Genomic DNA, 8713 nt, shown 5'->3' with positions numbered 1-8713 from the left:
GCGCCATAGAGGGCCGGCCGGCCTCCTCCCCTTGATCCTTTATATACGGGGGCAGAGGGCACCCCTTGACACACAAGTTGATCCACGTGATCATATTCTTAGCCGTGTGCGGTGCTCCCTTCCACCATAGTCCTCGATAATATTGTAGCGGTGCTTAGGCGAAGCCCTGCGATGGTAGTGCATCAAGATCGTCACCACGCCATCGTACTGATGGAACTCTTCCCCGACACTTTGCTGGATCGGAGTCCGGGGATCGTCATCGAGCTAAACGTGTGCTAGAACTCGGAGGTGCCGTAGTTTCGGTGCTTGATCGGTCGGGTCGTGGAGACGTACGACTACATCAACCAAACGCTTCCGTTGTCGATCTACAAGGGTACGTAGATCACACTCTCCCCTCTCGTTGCTATGCATCACCATGATCTTGCGTGTGCGTAGGAATTTTTTTGAAATTACTACATTCCCCAACACATGGCCAGGCTACACAATAGATCATTGGAATCATATACAACAATCTCGTGGTAGATACCTATACTATGTATTATCCACCATTTCAATACAATCAAAAGCATGACATAGGGTATTATCCCTTCGAGAGCCTGAACCTGGGTAAAATCCTGTGTCCATGTTACCATCGCTCCAACACGCATAACTTAGGACCCCTACCTCGACATATGCCAGATTTAGCACCGACAACAGGCAAATGGGAGTGGAATCTACAAGCTCACCAGGGAAGTCTGGAGGGGAGAGTTTGCCCTAGCCGCCTAGGGTTTGGGAAGGAAAGGAGCCTCTGCGAGTATGATTTGGATCAACTGTATCTACATCAGTCTGTTAAGTTCCTTGCAAACTGCGAACTGAGCGTACATCAGATGGTTAGGTTCCTTGTGATGGAACCCACCCACTAGGGGTCAAGTCCTAGACTTGGCATTGGTGGTTGCATTTTTCTAGATTTATTTCAGGTCCTCCGGCGATAGGAGATGTTCACGTCGGCTTCGTCAATCTTTACTTTGATTTCTTTCAGACCCTTCGGCGATAGTAGACGTACACATCAACTTCGTCAATCTCAAGTTGATATGCTGACTCAGTCTACTGGAGGTGCTCATATGGATAAGGAGCATGCGTGCATTTATAGGGATGAGTGTATGTGCGTATATATGCGGTTGTACCTTGTTTTAAAAAAAGTTCCTTGAAAACTAAAAGTACTTGGTTAATTTTTGAATGCTCATAACTGGCGAACGTTCGCCCGAGAGGGTCACACATGCGGAATTTTTAGGTGGCATTTTTTAGTTGTGAGGGGGTAACAATTTCTTCGCAGCAACATGACAGTATCTTCAGAGAAGGCATCTTTTGTTTTAAAACTGACGTCGTTTAATTTTTCTTCACAACTTAAACTGCCATCAAACGACGTTCCCTTGCCACCCCTCTTCAAACGAACTTGAGCTGGCTGACATTACCATATTTTTTTGCTAATGAACATAGTTAATTTATACACTGCAATTTCAGGTGACCAAGATTTATACAAACTTCGAACGACCATAATTTGGTCTAAATCGGAAAGTGTGTGCTCGTTCGAGGACAAAAATTAAAGGTGGCCGCATGCATACAGAAGCCACAGATCGCTGCAGCTGATTTTGCGTTTGCCCCCAGAACCCATCCCCAACAAAAACCCGAACAAGCAACAGCTACAGCTTAGACCGTGAGTAGGCCAGTAGAGACTCTGCATACGGTCGGCTAGCCCATTCACTCATGCATTCATGACCTACGTAACTAATTATACGTACCACATACACATATCCTCGCCAGATTTCGCTTCAGGCAAAGGTAAGTGTAGGTTCGTTAAGCCTAGATAAATTCTTTGCCGACGAAAAGAAAGACCCACACACACACACATGTTACATGCACGTGTATATATCTGGCAATGGGAGCACAAAAAGCTTCTCTCTGCCCGCTCCAAGCATTACATGGCAGCCATAGAGGACAATGTTCCGAATTAGATGCTCACCTTTGTAATTGGCTTGTTAAAATTCATCTGAGCTCATCCTTTTTTCCAAAAAAAAATTCATCTGAGCTGTGCATGGTGATTTTTTTTACCTGTTGATCTCTTCGGAGCATCTTTTTTAACAAGGGTAGGGTCGGATATTTCACTGACCAAAATCATCTGTCCTTTTGTTCCGGAATCAAAAGTCATCTCTTACATCATCGCAGAAAGCGCGCTATGGTGGGATCCCAGCCGAATGGCCCCCATGAACGTACTTCATCTTTAATTCCCGTCGGAATCCATGCATAAAAAAAATCCTACAGCATCCAGCCAGTAACTGCGCGGCGGTCCCTCCCATTTTAATACGCAGAATCGCTAATTACCAGGCAAAGATCACGCATAGATCTTCTTTTAATTTCCGTTCAGATTCACTGCTTAACTGCAGACATATTGTATAGCTAGGTAAATGTACTGACTTGGAGTGGGAATTAGTGAGTACTAAATGTTTATAAATATGCTTTGAATGTTCTGCTCAATAACACACCGCAAGGCAATTTATTTTTGCGGGAAACTAGGATGTACAGTACAATGGGCATGCTGATTGGTGTGTTAGGCCAGGCCGCGCGAGCCGATCTTAAGTCCAACAAATGTTCTGCGAAGCCAGCCACAAGAACACCTTCAAGCTGGGAGGTGCCCACAGATGCTGAGAGATAACCATTTGAAGATGACTGCATGGGCTTTATTGTTTAGCTGATTTGGATGTTAGCATAACAATAATTTGTGTGTGTGGCAATAGTATGACAATAGAACTTATAATGCACAAGTGTTTTATGTAAACATTTCTACTGATGTCATATAGGGGTAGTATGAGAACTAAGTGTAGCTTAGTTGGCAAGGCGCGGGAGCTTGCAGCCAGCCCATCAGGATTCAAGTCTCGGCTTGAGCATTTAATATTCACGGAGTTTTTTTCTATAAAAAAAATGCCAACAAGGTAGTCTAGCCCGGGTTGGTCTCCCTTTTTATATAGGGGTAGTATGTTCTTTGACTTCTTTGTAATGGGTAAGGGCCAGTTCTTTTACTAGCTTCTAGAATAAGCTGGATAGGCTGCCCCCTACCCAGCTTAATGCTAGAAGCAGTGGCGGAGTTTGACAAGGATCAATTGAGGGGGAGGGGGGGAGGGGGGCAAGCAGACTGTTTCCTCTAATCTATATTGTCTCAGGAATTTTTTTTCACTAATTTACTCAAACTTGGGGGGGCCATGGCCCTTGCAGGGTTCCACTAAGCTCCGCCACTGGCTAGAAGCCCAACTAAATTTATTTTTTAGAAGCCTATTAATTAAGGCCTGACTAGTAGGATTTTAAAAAATATTTTAGTTGGGCTTCTAGAATAAGCTAGGTAGGGGACAGTTTATTCTAGAAGCCCAAAAAAGCCACCAGACAAACTGACCCTAACTCTCTCCGATCAGGTTGGGATTATAAGTCAGGCACAGGTTTTTGGATCTTCGATTTGACTAATAAAAAATGTAGGACGCCGATAAGTGCCATACGTGTGGGTGTTATGGAGTCTGCCCACACATTTTGTGTGGTGTATAAGAGGAACAACCCACACACCTACGTGTGGGCAAAACAAGTAATGCCCACACATCTTTTTTTTTGCCCTCCCGATCCTTTTTACATGCGTGCGTGTGGGCAAAATAGATAACGCCCGCACGCCTCATATGTCAGGCCTCGTACAGTCATCGCGCGTCCCGCAGTTGCCATGATCCAGACCCTCATCCATGTTCGTTTAACTGCAGTTGCCATGTCGCTAAACTTTGGTTGCCATGTCGGACAACTATAGTTGCCATGGTTGCTCAACTGCAGATGCCATGTATGGTCTGATCTACTGCAGTTGCCATGATTTCAAAACTTTAGAAGTTACCACCCACTAACACTAGGCAGATGCCATGTAGCACTACAAAAAAGTATGGCAAAAAACATGTTCAGGTAAAAGAGAGAGTTGTCATGTGCTCACAAGCACGCTAGGGCAGTTGCCATGTAAAGAGAAAGAGTTGTCATATGCTTACGTGCACGCTAGGGCAGTTGCCATATACCATGCAAAAACACATGGCAACTCAGGTAAAAGAAAGTTGCCATCTACTTACAAGCAAAGCTAGGGCAGTTGCCATGTACCCTGCAGAAACACATGACAACTGACAGCTTTGAGTGTGGGCGAGGAGATGGATGTGTGGGCGAATTGCTAAACGCCCACACACCAGCCCCCTCTGCGTGCGTGAAAACTGGTGTGTGGGCGAATTGCTAAACGCCCACACACCAGCCCACCGTGTGATGAAAAAAGACGTGTGGGCGACCGGATGAATGCCCACACACCAGCTTAGTCCTACGTGGCATACAAAAACTACTAGAACGCGCCAAGATTCGTGTAGAATTGGTTGGATGAGGATCCATGCCTGTGGGTGAGTTGCCAGACTCCTACACATGTGGACGTTAGTGTTTTCGAAAATGTATAATATGCCACAAAAAATGTATGGTGAGAAACTTTATTTGACGATGAATCCAAAGATTATTTTTGTAAAATATAATACATTTTTTCTAGTCAAATCGAAGACCTAAAAACTCATGTCCCGCGTATAAACCCAACCGAAGGGAGTATAAACTTTGCAATAACATATAGCTGTCAGTATGGCTTTGTAATAACATATATTAAATCCACTAGAATCCTCAACAGGTTTGCAATAACATAAATATATTAATAAAAGGAAACAAAACATGGCTTATCAAAGAAGAGGAGGCTAACATATAGTGTTAGCATGCATACTAACATAATTACAGGAGTACATACACTATTCCCCCTTGTAAGAGGGTAACACTGAGAAAAGTACAAGTAAAAACACAGTATGCAGAAAAGGTCAGGAAATTAAATCTGGAAAGAAAAAGCCTGCACGCCTACGTACCCTAGTAGCTATACTCCATGCACAGCCTAGTGCATGCAACCAGCTTGTTTTCTCTTTCACCTCATGCACACACACCTCACGATAATGCAGTCAAACCACCTCTAGGCTAGGCTAGGCCAGGTTCATTCATGCAGTGCATGCATGCATCGTGCTACATGAACTCCACCTCAAAGAAATGCTGCATGCTGTTGCCGTTGCAGCAGCTGTCGCCGTCGTTCTGATGGCGACGCTGATCCGACGGCGACGTCGTCGAGCACGATAAGATGTTGCCGCTGTCGCCGTGCTGCTGCTGCTGGCGATGCGACTGCACGAGAGAGGTCATCATGAAATGCTGCTCCTCCTCCTCCTCCTGTTCATCGGGCCCTTGCTGCTGAATCAGCAGCATGGTGTCAAGGCCGGCGCCGAAGCCGGCGTCGTCTTGAGGCGGCGGCGGTGGCGGTGGCGCCGCCAGGGACAGGTTAGTCGGCGTGGCGTTGCTCGACTGGCCGCCGTTGTCGATCTCATGCTGCTGCTGCTGCTGCTGAAGGCAGCTGAAGCCACCGGCGCTCGGCGAGAAGGCCGCCCCCGTCGTCGACTTGTTGACTGATCATATACACGTCGCGGCGTCAGACAAGACGGCAAGATGTGACTGCCACATGTATGTAGCAGGAGTTGCACCTACCGTCTAGTGTATAGTACGATGGTACACCTACGTATGTACGTATAAGATGTTTTGGCGCCATCGTATGAACATCATGTTAATTGAGCTGAGTAGTACTCCTAGTAGGTACGTACGTCAGATCGACCGACCAAAATGTAGAAGTAGCATCTAGGCATGTCATGTCGTGTACTAGTACTAGTTTCTATCCAACCGAACGTTGTAACGTGCTTGCTGGCACATAGAATTACCGGTGTGTACTGCAGCCAAGTGCTGAAGTGCACCGTCAAAACTACAGTTATATCTTACTTCAGTTACACACTTAAGATGCTACGGAGTACATTATTAGGTTAGCCCAGTGATGTGCCATTTCAAGACAAAATAGATTTACTAAATTTTCGGACAATTAAGAATTAGGCAAACTGTTTTTGTTGTGTTCTTTACTTGGTATACGTTATTGAAATGTTCCCTTGTTGCAAAAGAAGTGTCATGCTTTTAGTTCAAATTACCCACTAAGCTCTAACAAAGTTTCAGGAGTTTCTAGGTAGCTAGCTAGCTTACTGGCCTGTGTTTTGATTTTTGGTTTGAGCTTTTTTTCGCCCTAGGCCGAGATGGCCGAATTTCGGCCATTTTCAAAATTTTCGGCTGAAATTTGATTAAATTTTGACTGCAATTTGACTTAAATTTGACCAAAATTTACCAAATTTGAGTAATTTCGGCCTACATATACTTTTCGCCTCAAGCCGAGATGACCGAAATTCGGCCGAAATCCACATTTTGCGGCCGAAAATCAAAACACAACTTCTTAAAGTGATCAAGCTTTAAAAAAGCCAATAATAAGCATATATCCAGTGTTTAAGTCTATACATGTATCAGAGGAGTGGTCTTACTCTTGTGATCGCCGGTGTATGAGCTGGTGATGCTAGCGTCTGCCTTCTTGGAAGGCGGCGGCGAATCCTTGCCCTGCGCGCCGGCAGGCTTTCGGCGGCGCCGGTTGTGCTCCGTGAGCCGCTTCCGGCAGCTCCTCTTGGCCTCGTCAAACTCAGCGAGCACATGAAACCTAGCCCAACAAACGTACCCAAACAAGAACCAGTTATATTCACACAACCGGATCTTGGGTATATACATGTCTACCGTTGTAAGTAATACACGCCATGTATGATGTATCTACACAGACTAGGTTTAGGTATCTGATCGAACTCCACTGCAATGCCATGATGGGCGTGCTAGTAGTACATTGGACAAAGGGATGCAGATGCCGATACGCTCAGAGGAACAAGATCTGATCTGATGTGCGCCATTTCTGATATATGACATGTTGACATGAATGATATGATCAGTGCATATAGCTGCTAGCGTCAATGCCACTAGATCGAAAGCTCGCAGCCTTTCTACTGCTGATTTTTTCGTCTGCTAGCAAAGCTTCGCATGCATCAACGATCCACCCATGGCAGAGGATAAACGTACATACCGGCTGCATTGTTGGCAGAAGCGCTGCTGCTTGCCAGAGGCGGCGACTGTGGTGGCCTTGGCGTGGTACTCGCAGACCTTGTGGCGGCGGTGGTAGTGCTTGGCGGCGGAGAGGTCGGCCTTGCAGCCCTCAGCCTGGCACCGCGGGGTCTGGTGGTGGTGGGCGGCGGCGCCGAGCCCCAGCCCCAGCATGCCCATTGCGCCGGCTCCGCCGAAGCGGGAGCGCATCAGCAGGCGGTCCACGGCCAGCACGTCCGCCGGGGAAAAGTATGTCCTGCGGCCGAGGTTCAGCCCGATCCTCCCCCCACCGCCGACGTCTGAGAAGGGGCCGCCCTCCTCCCGCTTCAGGAACCCAGCACTGCCGCCGCCACCGAAGGTGCATGCGTCCACCGGCGACGCCGAGGAAGACGTCAGCATACCCGGAAGGGTCATCATCGGCGCCTGCAGCAGCGACGACGACGCCATCGTCGGCGTGGTGACCTGCGTCTGGAGGAACGGCTGCTGGAGCTGGTTACTGAACGCCGAGCCGCTGGAGAAGAGCGCGACCGGGTCTTGGAACGAGAATGCAGCGGCGTTGAAGTCGAGGCTGTCGTAGAGGTGGTGGTGCTGGAAGGGCGGCTGCCGGTCCCCGGGCATAACCATGCCGGCCGGCTCAAAGTTGGGGTAGGACTGCATGGGAGCGCAACCGAAGTCGGCCATGTCGCTAACCGGTGCCATCGTGCCGCCGCTTAGCCTGCTGCTCATCATGGCCGGCTATTCCGAGCGCGGATGAGAAAGGTGGTGACGCGCGGCCTGACTGATGGGTAAGAAAGAAAGAGGCCGGACCGCCGGAGTATGTGTCTGTGCAGCAGGAACGGTTGTGCGTGCCTTCAGGCTAAAAAGGTCGTGGAGGCCGGAGAAGGAGAGAGGCAATGATGGCATCTCTTGGGCTCTTGGCCTTCTCCCGTCCTTTATCCGCGCAAACGACCCCACCTAAATCTCAACTCCAGCATCCACGCTGGGACGCCTCGAACCCGTTCTAAGGCTGGTCATAGTGGAGAGTAACTTAGACTAGTAACATACATATGTTACTAGTCTATGTTACTACCTTCATAGTGGGTAGTGTCATAGGTGTGGTAACATAGTTGCCTTCATTTGTTACTTTGTAGACTCATTATGCATTGGAAACCGCTATGTGATGGTAACATATTATGTTACTCTATTTGCCTCTTTCCTCATTAACTACTTGCCACATCACCAATTTTGCTTATGTGGCATCTATGTTACTACCTATGTTACTCCCACTATGACCAGGTGATGTGGCAAGTAGTTAATGAGGAGAGAGGCAAATAGAGTAACATAATATGTTACCATCACATAGCGGTTTCCAATGCATAATGAGTCTACAAAGTAATAAATAAAATTGGTGATGTGGCAAGTAGTTAATGAGGAGAGAGGCAAATAGAGTAACATAATATGTTACCATCACATAGCGGTTTCCAATGCATAATGAGTCTACAAAGTAATAAATGAAGGCAACTATGTTACCACACCTATGACACTACCCACTATGAAGGTAGTAACATAGACTAGTAACATATGTATGTTACTAGTCTAAGTTACTCTCCACTATGACCAGCCTAAATGTGCGGACGAACGACCTGGTCACAAAAATTCAACCCACACGAACGTCTTAAAC

General features: G+C 47.2%; 1 protein-coding gene across 1 annotated transcript; it reads right to left on the bottom strand.

The window, feature by feature from the left end:
* Window positions 1-4937: 4937 nt before the first annotated feature.
* Window positions 4938-7940, bottom strand: LOC119316314 (squamosa promoter-binding-like protein 5). Its single transcript, XM_037590622.1, has 3 exons — window positions 7037-7940; window positions 6456-6625; window positions 4938-5510 (listed from the first exon to the last, which is right to left on the bottom strand). The coding sequence occupies exons 1-3, from the start codon at window positions 7780-7782 to the stop codon at window positions 5080-5082; spliced, it is 1347 nt and encodes a 448-aa protein (XP_037446519.1). The 5' UTR covers window positions 7783-7940; the 3' UTR covers window positions 4938-5079.
* Window positions 7941-8713: the final 773 nt, after the last annotated feature.

The sequence above is a fragment of the Triticum dicoccoides genome, chromosome 6A (genome assembly GCF_002162155.2).
Source record: "Triticum dicoccoides isolate Atlit2015 ecotype Zavitan chromosome 6A, WEW_v2.0, whole genome shotgun sequence".
Lineage (NCBI taxonomy): Eukaryota > Viridiplantae > Streptophyta > Magnoliopsida > Poales > Poaceae > Triticum > Triticum dicoccoides.
This window is presented reverse-complemented; position numbering and strand designations above follow the sequence as displayed.

Excerpts from the sequence above, each read along its gene's own strand:
- LOC119316314 (XM_037590622.1), bottom strand. The coding sequence starts at position 7,782 with ATGATGAGCAGCAGGCTAAGCGGCGGCACGATGGCACCGGTTAGCGAC. Across the intron at positions 6,626-7,036 it reads TTCTGCCAACAATGCAGCCG|GTTTCATGTGCTCGCTGAGT; the intron begins GTATGTACGTTT and ends TTGTTGGGCTAG. Across the intron at positions 5,511-6,455 it reads ATACACCGGCGATCACAAGA|TCAACAAGTCGACGACGGGG; the intron begins GTAAGACCACTC and ends GTATATGATCAG.